Raw genomic sequence first — 27,717 nt, 5'->3', positions numbered from 1 at the left:
AGGAATATTCACACCCAAATTCTGTTTCTAAGGTCGAACCAAGCCCACCTGACAGGCGCCGCTGCGAAAAAATTCAATACTGGCACCAAAAGAGTTAAACCATAAACATTCACTTTTTCTTTTTATTAAGAAAGCATGCACAAAAATAAACTCGTGAGACCACGCCCCTCTCTCCCTGACCACTGACACAAAGCGCGGGGGCCACACCACGCTGGGGGGGGCCTGCAAGAGCCCCCCTCGGGGACAGGCCGGCGTCCCCCCTCCCTGCAGGCCGGTGCCCGCGCACCCTGCAGAGCTCCACGCCGCCCACCCGATGCCTTCCCACGCACTAACAACGCACATTTATTTCAGGGGCAGAGGAACGAGGATAATTTGCACACTGACCGGCATGTATTTACATATGCAAATGAGGCGCAACTTAATACGCAAATGAGGCAAATATGCAAATGAGGAGCACTTGGATACGCAGAAGGAGCCATCTTGGTTTGGTTTTCTTCTGGTGGTGTTTTCAGACTTCCACAGGGCCTGCTCTCAGTAACATCCTCTGCAAAGCACTAACTGGCACCTACCAGAAGTTGTCTCTCGTGGTTGTCTCTGGTGCCACTTTCCACAGAAACCCATCACACACGCTTCCAAGCTGTATCAGTCCCATCCAGAGGCAGCAGAGATAACAGCTGACTCCATGCTGAAGTTGTCTGGGATTCCTCATTTCTCTTGGAAACACTCAATGATGAACTCCCCCCAAAACACACACTTAAAAAAGAAAAAAAAAAAAAAAAAAGAAACAAACAAAAATGCCCCCCCCCCCAATACAACGAGACTCTGTCCACTTCCCTGACAAAGATCCAATTGGTTTATCCCTACAGCAAATTTAAAAAGCAATGCTAGTTCCCCACCTTCCTGCAGTCAGAGTAGGCGTTATTACTCCCCTGTCCCAGGTCTGTCAAGCGGCCAATGATGTTTTATTTCCATCTTGGTTCCCTTCACTGGTAAATGGGGAGTAAGTGCTGAGGGGAGGCTTTACACAATATTAAGAGGAAACAAGAGGTCTGACAGAACAGAGTCATACCAGAAAAAAGGGGAACACAGGACACAGCTTTGGGGAGGAGGCATCTCAACACTCACTCCTGCTCCTGCACCTTTCCACCTTCCTGATTTGCAAGTGCTGACAAAACTCATCCTTCAGGATGTACCCTAAATTCCATCATCTCCCCAGCTGAACTGCAAGGGGTCTGACCCACCCTCCTCCCTTTTATACTACACTCTTTGGCTGTTCAGTTTAAAAATCTGCCCCACTTCATCCTCTCTCTTCTAATGCACCTCTTAGAAAAACCACTTTGTGAGGGCCTCCCGGTTGTGTGACCAGAGGGTCCAGAAGTCCCCTAATGCACCTCCACACCGAGAAGCAGCTTCCTCTTCCCACCATTAGCCCATTCCCAAAGTGGGAACCACTGACAGAGAACTCGCACCGACGCAACAAGGCTCCTGTTGCTGGCGCTCTCAAACTGCAGGCAAGGACAGTCTCCAACGAAATACGAGGGGTGGAAGGCCAAATAACAACTGAACAAATACTGATGGGAGAAAACTTCCAAATTTGCATATGCAAGAGCCTCACTACATATTTTGAACAAGGGCTGGAAGGGGTGGGGGGTGAAATGAAAAGCTCTGGGGAATAGAATTTGCTGAATCACATGTGACACCCCTGACTGCTTCTTTTGCCTGATGGGTATGTAGGCTTCACCTGGAGACTGCAAAAGGCAGTGTAGAAAATAGGTCAGGATTCCCTCAAAATCCCTCTCAGTCCTCACAGATGGCACTGCATTCCAAAACCTCTGCTGAAATACCATCTCTGCCACATTCTCCTTTCTCCAAACTCAGGTCTGCCCTCACAGCTCAGCTCTCCCTACCTCAGGGATTACCCTCTCTTTGTACTTGGGAACTTCTTTTCTTGCTTTTCCTGCCGGTGCGAGAAAGTTCACAGAGCTAAGATCACCCCTCCAGTGTCCCTTCAGCCCCCTGACCTTTACAACATTTACGGAACAACATAACTACAGGCTCCCAGGGTCCGTTAGGCTCTCTCACTCCAGTAGCCAATACGACAGATTCACCGGCCACCTTGAAGGGAAAGAGGGATTGTTAAACGCAAAAATTGACGGAGGCAGAGAAAGATGCACTCGAGGATTCAGCCTTCCGAGGTCTTTTCATGGCACCAAGGACCCATCTTTCCGCCCTCCACAGGGCGCTACGCAACACGAAAGAGCCAATCTGATGCGTCTGAGGCCACCAGAGGAGGGGGAGGGCTGTGCTCAATTATTGGTAATAATAATAATAATAATAACAATAATAATAATAAACAAAAGAAGAAAAAGAAGATAAAACAGGACGCAAGGAAGGATTATCTTCGGCAGCATCTTGCGGTGGCTTCTCTGGCGGAGATAGAGAATATATATCTATATACAGGCAAGGCAGGGAGGCTGGGGAGGGTGGTGCTGGCACCATTGACCCCATGTCCCCCTCCCCTCCCGCGTCCTTCACAAAGGACGGGCTATCAAGTCTGTAACTCGCTAGGTGATCAAGTCCCAGTCGAAATCATCGGGGATTTCCTCATTGGCGCCTGGAGGCGGCCCTGGAGGCCGAGGGACCAGATGGTGAGCTGAGCCAAAAACAAGAAAAAAAGAAGAGAAAGGAAAAAGAACAGTTAGAATAAAAAATGCCACGCTTTTTTACAGCGGGCCCTTGTGCAAAAGAAAGCATAAGCGATTTGGGCCTTCTCCATTCCAACAGTTTACCAAGCATGGATTTCTCCGTCAGACAGCACCTACCAATGACTGTAGGTGGTCTGCTGTGAAATTCGCCACAGCAGCTTCTACAGAGGTTAAGTTTCAGTCTCCTTAACTTTCCTTACAGCTGACTGCTGATAGAGCACAAAGGACTTCATCATCAGAAGCTTCTCAAGTAAAGTTGCCTTCAAGCAACCAACTGAGGGGGAAGCTGAGCTAGAAGACTATTTATGTGAAGTGAAAGAAATCAGGCCGCTGAAATACTAAACATTGCCAGAGCTATGGCAGGTCCCTTGCAATCCAGGCTCCCTCTCTACCCTCAGTGCTCCGTTTGATTAGTAAGTGCGTTGGGAGAAATGCACAAAGGGCTTGGGAACCAGTTCTTTAACATTCATTGGTATAGTATGTCTTAATGTCACCCCTTACCTGGGCGATTATATCCTGGAGAGTCCTGGGTGGAAATCTGGTACATAGGAGATGGCCCGGAGAAGAGATGGGGAGGCTGGGGCTGACCATAGGAGTTCACTGTGAAAGGAATAAAAAGAGCCCCATTAACGTTCTGGTCAGCTGTCTTGGCCCTGACTGGGTGGCAGCTCAGCCACAGAGCAACTCACTCAGACCCACGGGATACTGAGGAGATGTTCAGCTGTTGGGTCCTAACTATAGCTTGGTCAGGGATCTTGTTCTTGGAACCAGCAGAAGTTTCTCTATCATTGTAAAAGAAGAAAATTTTCATCCAGAAACACCACAGGCTGGCTCAATATCATTCATTTAGTTCAGTACTAGATGACAGACACCATCACAGTTCTGTCAAGACCATGATATCCTCTGTGCTCTCCGCAGAGTGCATCCTCCTACTCTTTGTCCAGTCAGTATTTCTCCAACATGGGTGTAAGAGCTTCCATCTTTACAGCTCCTACAGCCCCTGCCATCTGGAACAGCAGTCTCTCTACCTTGCAATTCCTTTCTGTTGGTCACCTACAAACACACCACCCCCTTCTCCTTTTATGGGTTTACCTCTTAAATGTATTTCTGCCTGGAGAGGTTGCCTGTCCATGGTATGCATCACATAATAACGGTCTGTCTAGGCCACAGACATAGGACATCCTAATTCTTTAAAGCCAGAGGAAGGGGAGTTGTATGAACAGCTCTGACAGCCTAGCCCTGAGTTGCTCAGTGCTACATTGCCTGGCAAGGCTGCAAGTAGTTTAGGATATTCACAGAACTGGGCCTTCATTTACACATCATTTTAGTCTCCCTCCTCATTACCTTGGTTCATGGACTGCTCCTGCTTGCCACTGTTCAGGGCACAAGAATCAGAGATTCGGGGGGGCTGCTGTGGGCCAACCAGATGAGGGAGCTGACCAGTCTGGGTAAGAAAGTGATTAAGGGAGTCACAGAGGTTGGCAATATGGTGTTGATCCAGCGTCCAGTTCTTCCGCTCAGCCTGGCGCAGACTCTCCATCAACTCTGCAGGGGACAGAGGACAATGTCAAAGCCAGCACTCACACTGTGGTCCTCCCTGCAAAGGGATTTCTGTCTTCTACCCCTAAATCCTACCTTCTCCCCACAAACCCAACTTCAATGCTTCAAATCTGTCACCAAACTCCTGGAGAGTTCCATATCTAGGATACTGTCTCACTGACTCAGGTAGGGGAGGGAAAAATCTCAGTTAGCTTTCTGACATACTTTTATGAATTCAGCCCCCCTGCCCAAATTCCTGCAGCATTCAAGTGCTTCAGGGACTTTAGCAGAACCCATTTTACATGAGGTAGGACACCTCATTTTACAAATAGAGGAGTTGAGTCACTGAGAAAGCCATGGACTTGACACGGTTACATTGAAAAAAAGATCTGGGCACAGCACTCACATATTCTAGACTACAGCCCTAGTCACTGAGTCACTAGGCCTGGTCACTAGGCCAACACTGACCTGAGAATTGGGAGTGCTCAATGCTAGACCAGTTCAGCCGGTTTACCATCTTGAAGCTTTCCTTCAGGGAATCAATGTTGGAGCACCAATCAGGGGGAAATGCTGGAATGAAATAGGGAGAAGATTATTCCAATACAGGCCCCCCTTTCCCTCCAGCCCTTAATATAAAATGATTGGCCCCTCTTCACCAAAGAGCCTGATGCTACAGTGGCCAGAAATCTGTTCTGTCTCGGAAGACTGGGCACGGTGCCTCCTTTTTCTTTTAGCCCCTGACTTTATCCTGCATCCCTAAACAGAATCCCAAACCGAGTGTGAATGTATCCTCTTTTCCTTCAGTAAGGAAGCAATTTTCCTTTCAGATTTCAATCATAACTGGCTTTCACCCTTTTTCCACAAAACACAGGAAAAACTCTCGTGAGATTTCTGCCTGGGGGCTCCTCACTGCTCCCTCTTCCCCCACTGTTCTTTCCATCGCCCCTGACTCACCAAAGCCAGCATTGTTGATTGAAGCCTGTGACTGCTGCTGCTGCTGGTGCTGATGTGGCTGCTGCTGTGGGTGGGAGTGTGGGTGATGTTGTTGATGCTGGTGGTAGCCTCCATGCTGCATTGGGGGTGGGTGCATGGACATCACTGGTGGAGGGCCATAACCTTCACCACCCTGCTGCTTTCCCCCTTGGGATGGGCAACCCTCCGGGGTTGGAGTGTGAAGTGGGGGAGCAGCACCCACTGAGGAGGGGCCTTGCTGCTGCTGCTGCTGGTACATGTAGTAGTTGTGGTTGGAGGGCTGCATGTCACCAAGGAGAGAAGAGAAACCTGCCAAGTGAAAGAAAGAGGAGGGAGCTTTAAGAGCTGCCTGGACCAGACCTCCACTTAAATTATCCATCTCTAATTTCACACTGCTCATCCTGCTATTTATGAAGCTTTCGGAGTGCCCTCTACAGGCTGCCAACAACTATCACCTGGCCGGTTATGCCCTCACTGCGCTCCAAATTCTGTTCAAAACAAAAGGCTCTACGACAAAGCCCCATCAGGATTTAAACTTCTGGTACAGAATTAGGCTCTTAAACTCCTCCGTGGATTTTTTCTATACTTTCCAAAGTAACCCATGCTCTCCTGAAATGTCATGCACATGTTGTTTTCCTAGAAATGACCATTAAGCAAACTTAAACAACAAAACATTTAGAAAACAGATAACTTGATAAATCTGACTTGTTGTTTCCAAAAGCTCCCTTCAGTTCCCATCTTACAAGCAGCTTGGTTGGGAACCTTCACAATTTTTCTCACACAGATCATCACAGGTCACACATTCTACTGCTTTTGTACACAGAACACATTGCACACATGAGGGCTCCTTTATTGCTTTCATTCCTCCTGACTCATTGGGTGTGTCATTTCTATCCTCTTGTATTTCAGGCGTCCCCTACAGGCAAAAGTATCAGGTGTTCTCCGTTCTTCCCCACATCAGGAGCTCAGCATATCTGTCTGCTCCCCCAGCTCATTCTCCCCTCATGCTGTGGAATCTCCAGGAAAAATCACAGAGAAGGGCATTACCCACCACTAACCTGAGCTACCCATTTCTTACTTTGAGTGCCTTTACGTGACCATCTGCAAGCAAGCCTCAGTTTTTTACTAGATCCAAAATCAACCCTCAGAATATCCTACTACTGCGATGAGGCTAAAGGATGAATACTGCCATCCTGACTCAAAAGTTGCCCACAAAATTTCCTCAAAACCTGCAAGTTTTCCTAGACTAGCTTACAGCTGAAGACTTGGAGGAAAAAAAAACAGGCTGCTGCTAAGCTTTTACAGAGACACACACTGAGTCAAGGTTCTTCTCTACATTTTTGTAGCTTGCTCATTCTACACCACCTCACACAACAGGCTCCTACTAGGAATCTCAAGTGCCAGCATGACGAAAGCAGTAAAAGTAATAAATTTTTATTTCACTGAAGCTACAAGTTCAGGAGGCTCCTCCTAGGGTAGCAAACTTTGTCTGCGTAGATGAGAGGCTCATCTAATAACTGACAGCATAGGTGAGAGACTCATCTAATAATATATTCCTTTTTACACCAGACTAGTATTTAGAAGAGTGTTTAAGGGGGGGAACAACTGAAGAGTTTTCTGAAGTGTTTTTTCCGTGGACACCTCATCCCATCTCATCCCTACAGCCACTGTGCCCTCTGCTGGCTGCTTCCTCAGCCCCAGAAATTCAAGCTATGAATGGAGCTGTCGGCTCCCTCTTGCACGCTCTCAATCCACAAAAACCCAATTCTCAAAGGCCTTGTACAATCCTAGTTTTAACAGATCTGAGCGATGACGACTTTCCACTCTCCATTTGGAGAAACTCCACATGCAGCAATCCCCTCCCTCTTATGGTTTCTAGCCTGACAGTGTGAACACTTCTCCGACATGCTTTTCTTCAGGACTTCATTTCCCTAAGCTTCTGCCATTTTAGTATTTGCTTTTGTGTCAACACAAGGTATTTTTAAATCATTATCCTCTTTATTCTGAGAGAACTAGGGGGAGCAATAGATAAAGGACATGCAGATTTCTTATCTGCTCCTGGCAGAACTAATTACAGCATGCCAAAGAAGGAAAGTCTGTTTGCACAGGCTCCTAAACGAGGAAGGATCTGAGAGATACCAAGGATAGATCAGTGGACAAGACTGTGTGGGCAGATACCTGCCCACCCCACATGACGCATACGGTTACTCACCGTGCTGAGAAGAAGATGATTTCTCCAGCATGGATTTGTAGAGATTTCGGAAGGACCAGCTAAGATCCTGGAAGTTGATCTCAGAGTAGGAGAACTTGAAGTCATGGTTGGCACTGTACAGCGGGGGTGGCACATCAGCCCCTTCACGGCCCTGCCCCCCTGCTACAGTAGAGGCAACATCCACAGGCCCTGCACCCTGCTAAGGAAGGCAGAAGTAAGGCCTTTAGCTTGTACTAAGTTTTGTAACTTGAGACAGGGATCCAGAGACTAGATACAGGTAGAACATGCACTGATATCCCATATTGCTTAGCTCATCTCCCAGCAAATCTCCCCAAATGCCATTTTCCTTGAGGAAAATCAACCACCACATTCCCTCTGCAGCACACTGGCTCCAGCCTTTTCTTCAGCTACCTAATACCATTATATACCTTTACCCTTATCCCCAGCCAGCCCTTGGTTAAAATTCGCTTCATCCTTATTTTCTTGCTTTTCCATTCATGCACTCCTGCCCCTCTCCTTTTCTCCTCTTCCCCCACCATAAGGCTTCTATCCTTTCCCCCACTGCTCACCTGGCTGTAGTTGGCAATAGGGGTGGTGCTCTGGAGTGACAGCTGAGGGGTGGCCTCAGGTGGCAAAGAGGCTTCTGTGCTGACTGGAACAGCCCCTCGGGGGCTTTTACTTGCCTCTTGCTCTGGGGAGTCTTGTGGTATCTGTGGATGGGGAAGAAAGAGAAAAGGAAAGGAGCAGAAATCAAAAACAGATGGAGAAGTGAAACTGCAGATGGGAAGCCAGCTCCCCCGCTGTAGAAGTTCACGGCTTAGAAAAGAGGAGGACTGGGCCTTAGTCACTGAAGAGTCAGGATAAAGGACTTTAAACAAGATTAACTTTGCTACTGAACAGCAGCAACAACAGCCAATCAGCAGGACATACATACTAGTTCGTTCAGTCCTAGCCTTTGTCTCCCCATCTGTATACCCTGCCCCCAAAACAATACCATGGTCTGGTGCTGGAAGGACTCCTTGAAACAAGAAGGGCATTCCCCCTCCTGCTCCATGCTGTCTGGAAAGAACAACACTCACGTCATCATCTGGAGGATGCCGCCTCTTGCGAGATATATCTGGACACGTATCTATTGTCCAATAAGAGCCCTGGAAAGAAGACCCATTGGTGAATGCATGATTAAAACAGAGAGCTTCCTGAAGCAGGGGGTTACTGACTCAAAGGACGCAGCACCAACTAAACATTAGGACCACAAGGACCACCCTCCGGAACATCAGACAACTTGGGTGTTGGAAAGAGATACCTCTCTTGCATTGGGCTGTATTGAACAATGAGGTACGATGCTACTGGTGGAAGGCAGAATGCTCTACATTTCCCTCACTCCAAGACAGGACACCAAGAAGAGCAAAGGATGTTTTGATCCAAGCTAGGCCAACTCTTTTGGGCCTGCACACCCCCTTCAGTACCTTCCTCACAACCTGAATTCGTTATTGACTGATGAGAACCAATTCAATGTTCAGATTGGGCAGAGACAGCAAGAAGGATCGCTCTCTTTCCATGCTTGTGAGACTGCACTTTGAGTACTGTGCCCATTTGGGGGGTTCCCAGTGCAAGACTGACACTGCCATGCTAGAATGCATCCAAAGAGGGGCCACCATGATGGTTAAGAACTAAAACACATGATGTACAAGCAGTACACACAGAGGGATCTGTTTAGCCTGGACAAGAGAAGGCTAAGGGGATCTAACCACTGTCCTAAACTGTGTAAGGAGACTATAAATAAGACAGAATCAAACTCTTCTCAAAAATGAACAAGAGGCAAACAAACACAAGTTAGAGCAAGGGAAATTACAATCAGATATACAGAAAAAATTCTTTATAATGATGGTGGTACCAGTTGTGGTATCTCCATCTCTGGAGATATTCAAAACTCAAAGAGCTCAACAACCCAATCTAATTGTCCCTGTCTGGGAGGAGGATGGGGGTGCATGTTAACCTCCAGAGGTCCCTTTCAACATAAAGAAGTCTATAATTGTGTCTGTTGTTTTCTGAATAAGTAGAAAGAGAACTCTAGAGTGTGATTTAGCTCATTTCAACCTCCAATTGAAATCTGGATTATCAGTGACAAGCACAGGACAGGCTTTCATTATAAGCCCAGCCCAACGTGCCAGTGAACACCTGCAAACATATACACTGAAGTCAGTTAGGATTTCCTGGAATGAGCCATATAATCAATGGTATTTTTGAGCAGTGATCTTCATAGATATACTACTTCCATTTATAGACACCAACCGAGCACCACTTAGTCCTTTAAATATAACCTGAAAATCAAACGGCCTGAGCAAGTGGCCCTTTCTGGTAACTTTAGGATGGGGGGGAAGAGACAATCTTTCTGTGAAAATACACAGCTTCTTGTCCCCACCATTTCCCTCTGCTCATTTGGTTGGGTTTTTTTAACAGTAATAATATCTGCATGCCAAGATGCCAAGTCTTGGTTTTGCCAGCAATTCGCCTTTACAATCTATATATACTAACAGAGCTTTATTAGCCCTTACTTAGCCAACAAATTTGTAAATTCTTGAGTTTTACTTGTAAATTATTTCTATAGATTTGAACTATCTGATGGTGATATCTTTTTCCCAGCACCAAATGTTTTGCAGGCTAAATAGGCAGTAGTTCTCCTCTCACTTCCATGGGTCTTGCCTCCACGAAACCCATGATGTCACAACATAGTCCTGCTGTTCACCAGTAGCCAGTATGGGCTTTCATAATAGAACAGGATGGACTAGACCCACATTTTACACATAAAGATCAAGAAAAAGAAACAAAACTAAGAAAGTACATTCAAACCCTTTTTTTTCTTCTTCCATTATCTTTAAAGTCAACTGAAGATCACAGATAAGAAAAGTAATTGCTAAAACCATTAAGGCCCCTTTACAGGTTCCCTTTAAGTGAATGCTTCTGTAGCCAAAGCACTGCAGTAAATCTTACTACTGCTTCCATTTTTGCCTACACTTTAGGTTTCAAATTCCAACCATGAGTTAGAAAGGGCAACCCCGGCTTATTCCCTGCAGTTTTAAATTGCTTGACCAGGAGCATGCAGATTTCTTACCTTCCCAGGATCATCTCTTGGTCGAGGCACCTTCCGAAAACATTTATTCAGAGAGAGGTTATGACGAATAGAGTTCTGGTGAGAGAGTAAGAGATACAGGTAAGTGCTAAAACAAAAACAATACAGCCTTCTGAGTATGCCCAGGAGCAGGTAGAGAAAAATAGAAGGATGGTGCATACTCAAAAGCCAAAGCTCACTACATATACTTGGAACAGAGCAGAACAGAAGCTGCGGAAAAGAGAGAGATGAATTAGGATTAATAATACGGGGCTGAACCACCTATACATGTACAGAAGGTGCAATGAAAACAGTATCAGTGTGATGCAGAGGTTGGTAGTGATGTGGGTTTTGTGGGGGTTTTTGTTTTGTTTCTCTTGGTTGTTGGTGGTTTTTTTGCACACTCCTCCTTAAGGGGCCACCACATGCATACAAAAAAATTCTCAGAGAAAACGGGACTTCTGGCTCTGTATTTTCTCCAGTTGGTCAACTTAGTTTCACATCTGTCTTTTTATTTTGCTCAATGAGGGCATTTTGCACAGAATTAAGAAAACAAGTCTTGTAATTAGACAAAAAAGGTACTTTAGCGATGCAAGTCCTCACCTTCCAACCAATACCAGCATTTTTGTAGTAGGGAAAGTTGTCACAGATCCAACGGTAGATCTCACTAAGTGTCATCTTCTTGGCAGGTGATGAGTTGATGGCATATGTGATCAAAGTGGCATAGCTGTAACGTGGCTTCCCATCTTGGTGCACTGCAGCCTCATCCTTGCTCAGGGTGGCATTGGGATCTGTCGGTGAGCCTGGGGGACACTTTCGGGCAGCTCCTGGAGGTCCTGCTTGTGAGGAACCCCCTAATTTTTCAATAGTAGCCCTTAAAGTAAGCTGTGGGAGCCAGTCTATGGAAGTGAGGCTGCTTTCCAGGTCAGAGGCCATGATGCTGAAAGCAGGAGTATCTGTGAGGAGACAGGAGCAGAAAGGGAACTCCTGAGACATAAACAAGGTGAACCCTAAGAACAGAAACATCCATTTGCATTCCTCCCTCCATTTGCTTCTCCCCCTATCACAAATACCTCTGTGAAGATCACCCTACTTCACATACCGTACTCACAGCTAGTCAGAATCACCCAAAAAGGCCTATGACTGTGTCTCTGGGAGGATCATCCTTGCTGACAGTAGCTGGGACAGTGCTGATGGTAACATTGCTAGAACAGTCTCACCCAGAGCATCCCAGCTGCTCCCAGGTAAAGAGCTAAGATCTATCCAAAGAAGTGGAGCCTTTTCAGCAGCTGTACCACATTCACTCCTTTACTACGTAAGCATTAAAACCTTGGGACCCTTCCTGCAATCCAGTAGGTTTACTGTGTCAGGTAAGAGGAAAATCATAGCTAAAAGGGAATACTCCTTCATGCCATATACAAACCACAGTTTAATTAGATCATCTGGAAAAGTCAGGACGGTGACTGTCTTAATTTGGGGAAAATTCATTTCTAAGGCCTAGCCTCTCTTTTTGTATCAGGTGACATTATAATGAATCCTATTCCTTAGAGCTAGGATTACATATCTCATTTTAAAACACCAAGATCATGCATAATACTATATATAGATAATTACATCTACCATGTCGAGGTGGAACAGACTATATTAAGCTCATAATAGTTAAAGCTTTGCCTACCATAACCCGTTTTTCATAAATATACATATAATTTTATTGAATTAAATCTTGCTTAATTCACAATGTAACAGGCAAGTATTTTCCCCAAATCTGAGACACAAGACAAACTTACTTGTCCAAAGTCACACAACAAGTTTGCCACAGGGTGGAAACAGACTCAGGATCTTTCCTCTCATAAATATTATATATTTCCTCTCATGATAATAAAACACACCTGTCCAACATGACTAGCACTTGTACCCAGGGTTTTCTACTTAACAATTATATCAAGAAAATATTTAGCAGCATGAACTTGTATGAACTTATACACTTAGCACCCAAACTTGCATGCTGTCTTTTGTAGCAGTCAAGGCAGCAGAAAGATCATCATTCTTACTCATAATTGGCTGCATCACTACACTAGGAGCAATCCCTTGAAGTCTGGACTGAGGTGGCTAAGTTTCCATGGCCACAACCTGCACTGCTCTGCACTTCTTCTTTGCATAATGAGAAGAATCATATCTTGAAGGGCTACAAGTTCTGTGTCTTTCATTTTTGAAATTAATTTTTTAGAGGATTAGACGATACTATCTTTGAGCACGCTAGCGCATGCAAAAGGTAAACGCGCAAACACACATGTACATACTTACGTACACACTCATGTAACAAATTAAACACATGCATACATGTAAGAGAACAAACCAACATGAACACACTGCTCAGGAAAGATTCATCAGCAGACACCTCCCACCGAGTGCATCACTCAGATGAGTGGATCAGATGAGACAGGGAGACACCCATCTGCATGAATACCAATTAGATACTCATTCTAAAAATAGGTATTTGACAATAACACAGTGTGGATGCACAGATCCAGAGACAGATGCACCCAGCATTTTGACACAGAAGCTCCCCGTTCTTCCCCCACAACCATATGCATTATACCGTGCACTTCTGCACTGAAGTGCTCTCACAGCACAAAAGCACTTAAGAGCCTACACTCCAACACGTTTGTATGCACTAAACCTTTCATTTTCATGCATGTGCTCATCACACCTCTTAAGGCTCAAACACCTACACAATACCCCCACAAAATCCGTCCCTCAACCACCACAAGCAGTGGTCCAAAGCCCTGCGCTCAGAAAACACCTCCAAATTGCACAGCTAACATACCACTCACGCTCATTGCACGCACTGACTGAAAAGTAAAATTGCAGCACTACAGCATCTGTAGCAAGTGGAAACATTTTTCTGTCTGTGGAGGAAAGGAAAAGCCCAACTGCTACTAACTTATCTATCTACACATCTGCCACACTATCACATATGATAGCGATGACTGCTCGCTACACAGCTAACTAGACGATCAGAGCTGCAAAAGGCTTTCCATTATCCACCCTCCTCAAGTCGTTGTTTATTGAATATAGAGCTTTTTGGCCGAATTGATCTAATCTCAAACATTTTAAATTTAAAAAAAAAAAAAAAGCAGCACTATTCCTTCCTGAATTATACAAGGAAAAAGCAACAACATATTTTTATCCAGTGGGGATAGACAGACCGCTGAGGTATCCACGTAACTGAAACACAGCTACATTTGCATGGCAACTTTACAGGTTCAGCCCTCACTAAAAGTAGCATTCCACCTGGGTGAAAACAAACATGAACTAAGTATCAGTTGAACGCTTAATTTTGTAAGTGTCCCTCCTATAAGTTTTAATTTCCACAGTGCATGTTAAACCATTCTGAAATATCAGTTGTGCTAACAATACAAACCCAAAGTAAAATAAATACAAATTTCCCAGCCACTCTTTTATTTTTTTTCTTTTAAGACAAGCACAGAAATCAAGAAAATTAGGTTATAAAAGCCTATGGCAGATTAAGATACCAATCTGAAACACCAGAAATTCAAGAAGCAGAAGAAAACACTGCAGTTTTCACAGAGCTTCAGATTTGCCCAGGTTATGTCAGTAGAGCATTTGGGATGATTGGCTATGCAGTAAACTGTAAGGTTGATATGCAACACACCCATCATCAAATACACAAGCTTTTATGTATTTGTGTAAAATACACTTGTCAGGGAGACAAGCAAGGTTAGAATTGGGTCACATTACACCCACACTAAGAGTCTGAATATTTTCATTCCCTGGATAATAAAAATCTTTGATAAAAAAAAAATCCCAAAATCTTAAATAAAAGAATTCTGTGTATACATATGCACTAATCACCCAGTACTGGAACAACTACCTTTCAGTAAAATATAGCAGATCTTTAAGAACATATAGGCTAGACAGTAATTTAGGACACAAAGTGAAGACTCAGACCCAACAGTAATCACATAGGAAGTTTCAAAGCAGTGGAATATGAATTTTTTTCCAAGTTTAAACTTGATCATGTTACTGGATTTATAAGTCTGCATCCTGGTGATATGGGATCTGTAATAATCAGGCAGTCAAACCTTAGGTAAGGTAGCAATTCCAGAACACTGTCAGTGCAAAAATAATTTGGTGTATTTGGCTACTAAATTATTGGAAAGAATACTTACTATAACAGTAATACTTGCTATAATTTATGCTGTGTATCTCATTCACCTGATCCAAGCAGTACACCAGCTTGATACTACTTAATGGTACGATAAAACAAGTCTGCAGCCAAACCAGAGCAGCTGATGATGCTTCCAACTTTCCCTTCCCAGTTTACTGCCTGGCAAATCTTTCGAACTCTTCTCTTATGATCCCACTCAAACAGAGAAAAAAAAGATACTAATGACTAACAAACACATTGAACTGAAATCAAGGGTGTTTAAAAAAAAATCCTACCATATTAGCAAGCCAGAATTAACGTCGAAGAAGTAAAAAGAAAGTCGAAGACCGGAATTCATAATCTCCCACTTTACAGGGTAAATGGTATCTGTTTATGTATTTGGCTGACTTTAAAAACCAAGGGTAAGGTAGCCAAGTCATAACCACCATCAACAGCTGGAAATTGACTGCAGAGTCTTAATTTCTCAAGCACTAACTAGTTCCAGTACAACCCCAAGTCAAGACAGGTCAGTGAGATGCAGAAATGGCAGCCAAGCTCTGATCCAAAACTACAATTAAACAGATGAGAATCTGTCGGATTCCTACGAAAAAATCATTAAAGAAAATCCTAGCACTGAATACCTTTTAATAACCACTAATTCACTTGGGACTAGTAATACTTCACTACAGCCTTCCAGGAAAGCTACTGCCTTACTTTGAATATTTGCAACTAGCAAATCAGACCTCAGGCTGAAAATGCAAGCCAGCCTTCTGTCTATCAGACAGTACTATCCCTGCCGCTGGACTGAAGAAATCTGTATTTTGCCTGCCCTGCTATTTTGCAAATGCTTGCTCTAAGCCAGTCAGACCTTATCCAAGATCACTGCTACTTATATATCAGGACTGAAAAATGTATGAAATGTGGGGAGCAGCAATCTAAGCATCATACTGAAGGTAGTTAATAAACATCTGTAGCCTAAAGCATCCTCAAAGGCTGGCCAGTCAGAATCAGTAAGGACTGAAGCAGGGAGTCATACAATGAATGAAACTATGCTGTGCACAGCCTACAGAAGATGCATGTTCCAGAATAATTATCTACATTTACTTTATTATATTTACTTTCACTGTTGCTTTATTTGCTGCTATTCCAATCCAATGAAACACTACTGGCAAAACATTCAAAGGAAACTCAACTTAGGTTTCTCAACATAAACTTTGAGAAGGAAGAAATGCACAACTGACTACCAAGCAGTGAGAGACATTGCTGTAGAACACCTATAAAAATAAGACCACTTCTATTTAGGTGCCTGAAACACAGATCCAGTGATCTAACTAACAATATCCATCTAATATCCTCAGAGATACACCTAGCTTCTAAGGTATTTAACCAACAAAAAACCTCAAACCCAACAAACTGGCAAAAAAGAACCATTTGACTGCAACCCTTCTGAAACAGAAAGAGGAGTGCAATGCCAATTAGAGGAAACCGCCTCAAAAAGTAAGGAAGAAAAGTAACACATAAGAATACCACATGCATGGAGAAATGGACTCATTCTATCTACTTTGATGGGAAAAGGCAATTTTGATATACTTGTGTCAATTATACGTGCAAGAAACCTGTATTCTTATGCCAATACAGAAAGGGAAAAAGAATCTATTTTGTTAACTCTAGCAGGAAGAGAAATTTGCTGTTTTAAGACATGTGCTTTCCCTCAAAAATAAGGAGGTGTGTACTAAGAGGGCAGGAACAAAACACTTAAAAATCTTATCTTCTCTAAGCAAACATTCTCACTGAGAGATATGTGTTTCATGTAAGAAATTGGAAGAAAGAATACTGATTACCTGCATAGTCTGAAATTGTTATCCATCATTTTGGTAATTACTTGTGAGAAGCCTTCAGGAAATGTTTATGTTTCTGGAATCAAATCCAGAAGGAAGAGAGAGGCTGCTGGGTATTGTTCATAAAATGAAACTTAACCTGGAAGGAGGGGTAGGTGTCATATCAGTGTATCAGCAAACCAAAAGAAAAGCACTGCAGTTTGGAAGTACACTTCTGTCTGCAGTGCCATATGAAAGGAGGAAAACTGCTCCCTGGGGCAAAAAGGTAAGAGAAATCGTCATACCCTAAAACCATGTTTCCCTTCTTTGTGAGCAGCAAAACAAGCCAAAAAAACATTTTCCCAATAAACTATAGGCTTGCAGATGTGGTAATAGGGGGCACACAGTTCTTACTAGTCATGAACCAAAAGGAAAAAAGAATTAAACCAAAGGAAGTTACTGCCACCTAAGAGCACACAGCGTGGCATCACCTATACAAATACGAACTGTCACAGTCTGCGCCTGTCCACTGCACAGGGGTCTGACTCTGTACCACTGCTCAAAACTACTTAGTGTGCAACACAGAATGGCTTTGAATGCTCAATGCTATTTTATGTAAAAGAACACAGGTGGTACAGTAATTACGGCATACTGAACTGGAAATTTGCTAAAAGTTACAACACAACACGCTAAGATGGTACTGAAAAATCAGAGTTAGAAGATGAAAACTTTTAGACCGTGTATGGCTTAATATAAATCGCTGGACTAATCGTTTTATTAGAATTAAATTGTCGTACAGATACGGTCTTCCTAACAAACAGAAATCTCAACAACATAAGGTTCATATTGTCTTGAGGTAAAATCAAAAGAAAACAAATTTGTTTTCATAAGTTACTAAATACATCAATATCATAATAGCACATTTTAACATAGGACTTTTTGATTCCCTCCATTTTGTGAAAAGTGCACGAGCAGAGTATAATTTTGTATTTTGTGAATGAACAGCCCTGACTGTACATGCATTCTTGGTACTAATGAAGCATGAACTCTTGTGGGAACTATAAAGACACCAAAACCCCCATGTTGGAAGTGCATCAGGATCCAATTCCAAAAGCAATTATGTACTAGTTTTGTACAAAACTGACAAAATGGTATAGTTTACAAAACCTGACCTGCTTACTTAAACTTATCAACAGACGGCATTATAGCCAAAGTCTAAAATATTCCCATATCAAGGGATACAATATCTTTACAGGCATAAAAGGCTAAGATCAAGGATAGCTAGTGCCTTGCCAGATTTTAATAAGACCAACTAATCAAGTATTTTTGTTGTCTGCTATATAAACATGCAGCAAAAATGCACTGAGAAATACTATACAAACATTGCAGAGACCCCTCAGACAGTCTGAAAATATGTGTTCAAAGTAAAGATTAGTTTGCTTATTTATGGTGCTGCGTAAATGAAAGTGAGGAATACGTAACACCTGTCAAAAGAAACAACAAATGATACCGAGAATACTGGTATGCCTAAAATACTTCTGAGCTGAAAATTATTTTCTTTGTAATAAGACTACTATAAAAGATTTATTCTAATAATAAGCCAAATGTCCTATGACAACCCTCCCAAGAACAGATTTGAAGTAAAAAGTAAACCAAGCACTTTGAAGAAGCACAATGAAAATACATCACCACAGCAGAAATGTCTCCACAGCATCCCTCCACCCTCAGTACCACTACACAATATTTTACCATGGGAAGTAGGAGCTGTAATTCTAAACATATGCCAAGGCAGGCAAGAGAAATCTTTGGCATTTGCTTTAAGAATATTAACAGAACAATTACTCTTACATTGAGAAAGGTACTGGGTATTGTTTTTGGAATAATTCAAATTTATGAACACGTACCTGAAATGAAATATTCCCTTGGAAACCAGGAAGTCTGTGGTAGAGAAACTGTATCTAAGAGAAGGTATTTTCCCCAGCCTTGTGGGAGCACCCAGGTTGAAGAGAGGGATTTCAATTTTAGCTGCCTATGAGAATCCCATGCACTAGTAAACCTTCAGTGCAGAATATGCAAACACTGATATGATACCCAGATTGTCTCTGAAATTAGAGACATATCAGAAGTAGATCAGCATGCAGAATATCTTGCTTAGAAGATCTTCACATCGTTGCAAAGATAGGTACTGAAACCCAGGTTAAAAGAATGCAACATGCACTTATAAATGAAAACTGTATTCTTATTCCCATTGAAAAATGGGTCTATCGGTGAAAAATGACTGTTAACCTTGTAGTTTAATAATAGTAATACTAGAAAGCTTCTATGTAAGAGAGCTCCCAGGGCTAAATGAATGCCAGCCAGGCACAGTGAAAATGAAAATCTGACTGCAAGTGGTCAGAACTTCTTCACCAAAGGCTGAACCACTGAAAATAGATTAGTCAATATGAACTCTGCAATAGTTGCTGAAACAAGCCACAACCCATTCCGTCCCACTTGTGGAAATGGGTATCAAGCACTAGCAAGAACTATGTACTGAATTCATAGAAAATAAGGAAATAGATATAAAGTGCAGATTAGTTGTATACCACGTGGCCAAAATGTACATACAGCAGATGCTCCCAGAGTTAAGTTTACCAAAGCACTGCAGAAAAGCCTGTTAAAGAGGAGTTTGGAAGCAAAGCGCAGCTGAAATTGAAGTTGGAGAATGATCAGAAGAATCAAGTAACACTGTGTGAAGCTCAAAAATTAGGTCTCAACCACTGCTTTAACATAATTCTTTTTCACTATTCTGTTAGCTGTTAAGCTGAACTAAACTGACTGAACTGTCTTCCAGGAGACAAAACACCTGACAATCCCTAACCAGGCTCACAACTTGTGAAGATTTGTACCAAGCTTGAAGGTCAAGAGGATTCAGAACCACCCTAGCAAGGAACACAAATCCATTAACAATTTCTTCTGGTTTAAAACACTAGTATTGTACGTGGCTTTCTGCATCCTACTCATAAAATGCTCCATTTTGTGTATCATCCTCAAATTAAATCTCCTGTTCATTTCCTTACAGACACTGAGAGAAGCCCCTCTTCCACACATTACTTGCCACAGTTGCCACCTTGCAACTGCAAGTAAATATTCTGCTCCAGCCCTGACCTTTCCAGTCTCTGAGATGCTGTGTCTTTGCTTAAGATGATCTTTTTTTACTTCTGTGATCATCCTTCATTACAAAAGAAGCCAGGGAGAGGAGGGTGCATATAACAAGAAAACTAACTCCGAGTATCAGTTAGACCTTTTGAATAATTTTCAAATATGCAAATAAGTAGTTTCCAGTATGTCTGGCCTCTAGTGGCTGGCAATTTTCCTATATGTATCAAGGTATGAGTCAGCTGAGGAAGAATGTGAAGAGATGCTCATGCAAGAAGTGGAAAAGCACAATGTCATGCTTGTGTTGCTGGCAGAGCAAAGGACAATACAGTAAGAGACGGCGACAGATAGGGGAGAAACATAAATGTGAAGGCCCCTTAGAGTGAGTGTAAGAAGCTGGAACCTTATGTGGTGGATGATAGCCAAAGAACAGGCTTGTCAAGGAGGAGATGGCAACATGTTGAGAAAACGCGCCAGGAGGATAGCTTCAGTAATCGTGTTTTTAACAAGACAAGAAGGTAACACAGTTGTCAGCGGCCAGCAAGAACAGCGAGACCAAGATGGTAAATGAAGGAGAAAGCATAAGGGTTACCCAAAGAGACTAAGAAGAAGCGGGAGATTCAGGCCATGAAACCAGAAAATGAGTCCTTATCCTGTATGTGCAGAGCAAGAAGAGCGCGAGAAAACCCATGTTATGGGTCCCACTGTGGAGGCTTGCAACAGTGGAAAGCGTGAAACAAAAGGAAATCTCAAAGGAGCTTTCTGGACTTCCATCTTGGCCCCAGCAGTCTTAAACTCGCAGCAAATCATTCAAAAAAGATGTTAAGGTAGTACGCCAAGTTGCATAATTTAGTATCACTGGCATGACGGAAGTAAAGAAAAGCAAAGAGAGTATGCCAGGGGTGGGTCTTTGTGTCTAACTTATGAAAAAAATAAACGGAGGAAGGTAAATAGCTTAGTGCAGAAGCTACTGAATGAATGACTAGAACAGTAGGAGGGAAACCAGGAAAATACTGATACAAAAGTCAAGAGAGGACAAGATTTCAAGACTGGGCATGATCAAGTGTCAGAAACAGCAGGGAAGCCAAGAAGGATGAAGATGGAATAGAGACCCTGAGACCTGGCCAAGAAAAGGTCATTAGAGATCTTAGAAGCTTCATGGGAGTCACAATATCTATACTTGAGTCAACTTAAAAAAACAGTTTCAGGCTGCAGACATGGTACAGGATCCTTCAGTTTTGGAGTCACGGGTCCTTCCATGAAACAAAAATTAATTGGGGCATCGTGCTTTCACTGTTTCTTAATGTCACAAAAGGCAGCATATAGAGGTTTTGGGTTCAGCATCACATTGTAATTAAGGTAATCAGCAGCAAGAAGAACAGCCAGCCTTTCTAAAGTGTTTTTCATCCTTATACTTTGGAACCCTTACAAAGGATCAATAACCTATTCCAGGATAAATGGGAAGCCATGCATGGAGAAGTACGCAGCCCAAGGTCAGCTAGCAGAAGAGTAGCAGAACCACGCAGAGAACACAGGTCTCCCAAAACCCAGTTCTCTACATTCAACGCTTGTCTGCTTGGTTCAGGAAGAGATAAAGGGAATTTCAGAGGTAACTATTTTAGCAGCTTGTTTATTTTTCTCTGCAAGTTCCTGATGGGGAGGGAGAATTGTTTTGGTTTTACCTAACAATAGTTTTTTGGGGGAAACTGAAAATTCAGAAGCTTTGCTCCTTTAATTTGTGACCACAAAGAGTTCAGATTCCTTCCCAATTATTCAGATTTGAACTTTTAACAGTAATTACATATTTCTGCTATAATCAGCCACAGTCTTTATACAGCAGAGAGCATAAACAAAATTTGAATTGCTAATTGTAAAAAACAAAAAAGCAAATATATTTTCCTTGAGGTATAAAAACTCTCACCCGTCATCTCCCCCTCTCCCTCATTACTCAGTCTCTCTTATACATAAAAAAGGGCCAGAAAGAAACACAGAAAGGAACAATTTCTTCAATTCACATTAAGTAAACTGACCAGCTTCAAAAGATGAGGAATAAGGTACTGGGCCTTGCACAAAATGTTCACCCTAATTCTCAAAACCCAGATCCTGGAGTGCTGGAAGGAACCAGAGAACGTAACACAAGGGCTTTTCATTCTAACCAACTAAAATCCACCTATTCCTGGGGATGGGAAGGAGGCAGGGGAGAAGGGAGGGTGGGAGAATGAATGAGTCAGATGGATCATGGAGACAAAGCACCATTCCTCAGCCTAGCAGAACCGGCTATTTTCGGAGGAACAAAATTCTATTTATTGTGGAGTGGTAAAAAAGAACAGGTTTCTTGACATAACCTCAGACAAAAAACACTGTGTGTCCACAAGCATATAATCTAATGAAAGCCAAACCAAGAACAGGTCAAAATGCAGGTGTGGAAGTAAGAGCAGGGACTGTGAGCTGTAGTAAGAAAGGATTCCTGCCAGTGAAGAATCCTAGAGAGGAGATGAGGGATGCTTCCCTGATGAAGAGAGAAGCAGCATTTTAGGCCTATAGGACCACAGGACAGATGCCAAAGGGACAGCATGGAAAATGAGATGCAAAGAGCAGTACAGAGAGAACTGGGAGGAGGAGTGGGGTGTAGGAGGAAATGAGAGTAAAGAAGTAGGCGGGGTGGAAACATGCTGGGCCTTAAAGGTGCAGGAGAGGAGCCTGACTGTGACACGACCGTAGGAAGCTCAGGCCAGGATGCAGGAAAGGGTTCACAAGGGTCAGGAACTAGCAAAATCTGTGCGCTGTCTACCTTTAAGACACCAACTCCAAGGTTCATAATAGGATGTGGTAGAGGATGGGGCAGGTCAAAGACAGAGGATGAAACAACAGTCTAGTCCAAATCTTGGCAAAGCACCACAGGACACAACATTAAATCAATCCTAAACTCTGTTGCAAGGTCTCCGAATTTTGAAACATTCCCAAACTTAAAATGAAAATTTGCAATTAATTAGTTGTGAAAACATACTGCAGCATGCTTGCTCTCTCTAATACACATACACAGACTGCCTTGAAAAAGTGAAAACATGAGTACAGGGCAGAAATATGTTATAGATTTTTAAGTTCATCAGAGATCCCTCAGAAGGAAGACGGAAACAAAACCAGCAGAATAGATAGCAAGTAGCAATAGTGACTCCTACCAAGATGATAAGCACTTGGCAGTTCAACTGGATATTCTTTCTAAAATAACACAATGCGTATCAGCCAGCAATACAGAGAGTTAAATGTTTTTCCTTAGGCTTCAGAGTTAACACAACTGGAGAGTTGAAACATTTTGGAGATACTATTTCAGGCTGGTCCATTAAACTAGGCACTACTCATCTTCTCAAAGTTGTCTTTCAGACCGAAAATGCTAGAAACACTATTTTTTTCAAGTTTCAATTCTGAAGCATCACTCAGCAAGAGATCCTGCAAATGGAGCACTACAAAACACAGAGGGCTCTCTGCGGTTACAATTTTACCCAAGGTTGGGAGAAGCAAACGGAAAAATGAGTCCAAAAGCATTTCATCTTTTGGTTGCTAATGACCGAGATGTAATTCCTGGTGGACAGCTGTGTAAAATGAGATAATCAGCTCAGTCCTGCTCTTGAGGGACAGCTGTCCGTATCACAGTTGCCACTGACCATACCTCCTTTATGATACTTGACGTAAAGGGCCGAAGATCCAAACTGTGATGCAGACTGAATCTCCCACTATATGAAGGTCGGCTGAAGTTTAGGGGACGAGGCAGTAAGCAAAGATACCTGTACCTCTGCGGTAAGAAAAAACTTCTCCAGAGACACCAGCATTCAGCTGTATTTTTATAGGAAGACAAAAAAAAAAAAAAAAAAAAAAAAAGTACTACAGTAGTCACAACCCCGTCTTAGACTGGAAAATTATATCCAAACTCCTCAAACTGTTTATTATATTTCATTCCAACTTTTCTGACTCCTTATTCTATCCTAGAAACTTGCCTACAGAACCAGATTTCAAGATAAAATCCAAGAACTTACAGAACACAAACTTAAACATTAATATAACCTCATGATCTTTCAGTAATGTAATCCTTTTCCCATAACTCTCTAGACCTTCTCATTTCATTTTACTTAAGGGCTTGACCTGAGAAATGCTACACACTCAGTTCTCAGATAGGAGTGGAGCGCCCATAGGATAGGATCAGTCTGCTTCAACTTAAAAAGTCAACTTTTGGAAGCAAGAATGTCCAAATTTAAATTTACAAACCCATACACATATAACTAGGTGTCTCTTTACTCAAATGTTGAAGACTTCATTGTTCTGTTGAAGTCAGCTCCTCATTCCTGGGCATTTACAAGAATTAGGCTATTTACTTAGGTACCTAAATGTGGGTTTTAAAGTCTAATTTTAGGTGTTCAGGTTTAACATTCTTAATGTAAACTCTTAAAAGACATAGCACTTTCATTTAAATGTGTCTATAAAGTACCTTACACTTTTATGAAGATAAATAATAATCTCCCTTTTTCTTTTATGGATACTTTTGTATAAAATAAATGGTGCAGAACAGCTGCAGTATTCCACCTCAGAGGAAGCTGCATTTTCACCTGTGATAAACATTTCATGTAAATGCCATGATCACACTGAAGAGCTATGCTCTCTAAAAATTATTCCCTTCCTTAAATTTATCAGTATGTCCTATCTTTTGTATAGCTGTGTTTTAGACTACAAGATCTTCAGAGCACAGATTGTCTTAATTTTGTGTGTCCAAGTCAGCACCGAATGCCCTGTCAGCAATTAACAAATAAATAACAATTACTCTACAGCACACGACTTTCAGCCTTGTATGTCTGTCATGAATATTTAAAGCTCAGGCAGCAAATACAAAATCTGAATCTTTATCATAAAATAATGAAGAAAAAACCGTTTTATATACAGAAAGATAATTGTTGTTGGAGAGCAGAATTTTGTAAGGCTGGCATATATATTCTGTAAAGTGCCCAGGCATCCGTCAGAGCCAAAAGCACTTGAAAAATGTCAAGTCATTACTGTGAGGAAGGGGGCAGCGCAAGGTAAATTAACCTCAAGAGCATGAAAAGTCAGTTACCTCCTTGAATGTACAAAGGCCAAAATGCCTCAGTTATCTCTTCCCTTGTGCTAGATAACACACAGCTGTACTCAAAACAGGCTGATTGCATAACTATAGGGCAACAGGTAGGAGGGCATCTAACAGTACCCCCAGAACATATGTACGCTTCACGGTTCAGCCTTCCCTCAGAAAGAGGCACCTTGTGAAGCTATGGATAACTGTCAAAATCCTCTGCCAAAATGGGGAATCACTTTGGAGGGACCTGGCATCTTTTGTCTGATCTTGCTAGCAAATTACACCGAAGAGTTCCTTCCTCAGGGACTCCCTTGTTAACCATTGTGCTCCCAAATGGATTCCAGAAGAGTTCCTGTCCTGGCCAAGGACCCTTTGATCTTGGATTTCCTCACTGCTATCTCCCTGGAGAACAGAAACAGGAATATCTCAGGTGAGATATCCTTAGGCATGATTCTTCTGCTATGGGTATCTGCTTTGGCTTCGAGATCAAGGTCTCCCTTAGACTTGATTTCTTAGGAAATCACAACGTTAGTGTCAGAATACTCATTTGTGACTGCCTCATTTACAAAAAGCAGCCAGCTTGGCTCACTCACCACGGCACTAGCATTAGGATTCACATTCCTAGCCCCTGAACACAGCATAAAACACAGATGAAGACTGGTGGCAATGGTATGGCTTCTTTTGGCTTTCAGAGCAGGTTCCACCAGCACTGTCACGATTTTCATTCCCAGGCCCCTGAGCACCACAGAACCCACTCTCAAGGGCACTCTTTCCAGAATTCATCCCGCAGCCCCTAGGTACATTAGGACACATATCTCGGAGTACGAGCACCGGGATCTGTACGTTCAGCTCCCAAGCACAGCGAGGTCTGCATCGCACAATGATTTTATTCCCACCGTTACAAGCATAGTAGGACCCACACGGAGAACAACTGACACTCCAACCCCATGGGTGCATCCTTGGACACCAGCACTACAAATCACTGATCCTGTCTCCTCAAAGCTTTTTTCGCCAGTATTACCCTTTTCAGTGACCCCTAAATGACAGAAATTAATTTCATACCGGTGATGATAAAGGCTGAGCCTAAGATTAATACACCAGTGAAAGAAAGTAGAAGGGAAAGGGCAGGGAGGTTTCTTACAATTAAACAGGGCTAAGGTCTCCCATAAGCTAAATAGTAAGAGAAACAATCAGGTCAATTCCATATAGCATATAAGGGATCTAAATGAGAGAGATGGAGAAAGACACGCAGAAAAAAAAGCCTGGGGAGAGGTTCAGAAACAGAGAGTAAAGATTAAAAGGAAAGCAGATACGGTGAGAGAAGAGACATGGAAAACAAGGACAGAAGGCAAAAGAGGAGGACAGCTAGGAATAGAGAGGTGATATAATGTGGTCACTCACTCTTGTCTGGAAGATTTTCTGGAGGGAGGTGGATTATCTTCAGTGCTGGTTTCTGGGGTGCTGCCCTTCACACTCCTTCTCTGAGACCCATCCTCAGAGCGTTGCTGTCAGCTAATCCAAGAGCTTCTTCAAGAAATATTTTGGGGGGCGAAGGGATTGTAGATGAAATCAGGATCTTGAGTACTGAAACAATCTGCTTGGGATTGTCAGTCCCCTAAAGCTGCTGGTTTTATCCCAGGATGGAGATCCTCTCTCCCTTTTGGCAGCTAACTGCTAAAGGGGTGTTCCCCTGGGAGACAGCCTTTCCACTGATTGTCAGATTATTTCAGAGATCAATTTCCCCAATCTCCCTACCTGTAAATCTCTCTTCTTTCCCCTAGACGCACCTTGTCTTTAAGGGTGGGCAAATTTCTTTCTCTGAAAAAATTCTTGCTATCTCTGTGGATATTATCAGCGAAATCTGCCTTTTCTTTTCCCTGTAACTGGGAGGTGTGTCTTCTCTCCTTGCACAGGATATCTGAAGAAAACCGTCTTGGAATTAGGGGATGAGGGATCTTCCTTGGGATGAAGGACGAGGTCAGTATTGGAAATTACCTTTATCTCCAGTGGTTAACAGCAACTGAAAAAGGGAAGAATATCTAAATTCTGTCTCCACTTTCTCTCCCTTGTTTTGCTTTCTCTGCTGCCTGCTAAGCAGACGTAAAAAAATAAAATTACTAGGTAAGTATCTGTAGCTCCTGCTTATTTCTGTCTTGGGGACTGCCTCTCTTGGGCATATGGGGTTTCTTTTGTGAAGGCTCCCCTGTTACTATCTGGTCTGGGGAAGAGCTGTCTCCTCTGCTCGGGGGAGGAATTTCCTCTGTAGCAGGGGGGGAGTAGGTGGTAAGGGTTATTCTCACAACCCTCAGAAACCGGGGTCTGAGGATACCTCTCCCCTAAACAGGTATGGAGGGAGCTCCAGGAGGCTCTATTCCACAGCGAGGAAGAGCAGACCTGCTTCTAGATAGTTACCAGAGCTGGCTGCCGGGGGCCTCTGCCCACCCTTGGCTCGTCACCCGCGACGGGGGCAAGTGCTAAGCTCCCCCACCAGTTGCAGGGAAGGGGGGTGGCAGGCGGGTGCGCCCCGGCCTGCCAGCGAGGCGGGGGCGGCGAGGGGCCGCCGGGGTGTCCCCCCCGCCGGGAGCGGGGCTGCCTAATGGGGTGTCCCCTCACGGCTGCGGATGGGGCGGGGGGCGGCGGGCAGGGTCTCTCCCCCACCCCGGCAGGCTACGGGGGTGTCCCCCCACCCCGGCTGCCCGGAGGCTGTCCCTGGCTTCCCCCCAGGCCCCAGCTCCTCTTGCCCGGGCCCGGCTACCACGGGAGGCCGCGGCGGCTCACGGGCCTGCGCGGGGCTGAGCGGCCGCCTCCACCGCCTTCCGCCGGGCCTCGGCTTCGTCCCCGGGGGGCTCCCCGGGCTCCGGTGCGGGGGGCCCCGGCCGGGCGGCGCTGAGTCTCTCCAGGCCCCGCCGCTCCCGCGGCTGCTGCTCCGGCTGCTCCGGGCTGCGGCTCCACTGCAGGC

At 43.5% G+C, this 27,717-nt stretch overlaps 1 protein-coding gene across 5 annotated transcripts; it reads right to left on the bottom strand.

Moving 5' to 3' along the window:
* Positions 1-94: 94 nt before the first annotated feature.
* FOXJ2 (forkhead box J2) lies at positions 95-27,717 on the bottom strand. Of its 5 annotated transcripts, none has more exons than XM_074825774.1 (11): positions 26,160-27,717; positions 23,331-23,494; positions 11,141-11,493; positions 10,541-10,615; positions 7,998-8,576; positions 7,429-7,627; positions 5,199-5,525; positions 4,713-4,814; positions 4,050-4,250; positions 3,207-3,305; positions 95-2,653 (listed from the first exon to the last, which is right to left on the bottom strand). In XM_074825774.1, exons 3-11 carry the CDS (start codon positions 11,471-11,473, stop codon positions 2,565-2,567), a joined length of 2,004 nt encoding a protein of 667 aa, XP_074681875.1. In that variant the 5' UTR covers positions 11,474-11,493; positions 23,331-23,494; positions 26,160-27,717; the 3' UTR covers positions 95-2,564. The 5 variants fall into 5 exon arrangements, with proteins under 5 accessions (XP_074681875.1, XP_074681877.1, XP_074681878.1 ...); XM_074825776.1 differs by lacking the exon at positions 23,331-23,494 and having other exon boundaries at positions 7,998-8,138; positions 8,508-8,576; XM_074825777.1 differs by lacking the exon at positions 23,331-23,494 and having other exon boundaries at positions 7,429-7,624; positions 7,998-8,138; positions 8,508-8,576.

This window comes from Strix aluco, chromosome 5 (assembly GCF_031877795.1).
Source record: "Strix aluco isolate bStrAlu1 chromosome 5, bStrAlu1.hap1, whole genome shotgun sequence".
Lineage (NCBI taxonomy): Eukaryota > Metazoa > Chordata > Aves > Strigiformes > Strigidae > Strix > Strix aluco.
Note: the sequence above shows the minus strand (reverse complement) of the source record. Positions and strands in the feature narration are given on the sequence as shown.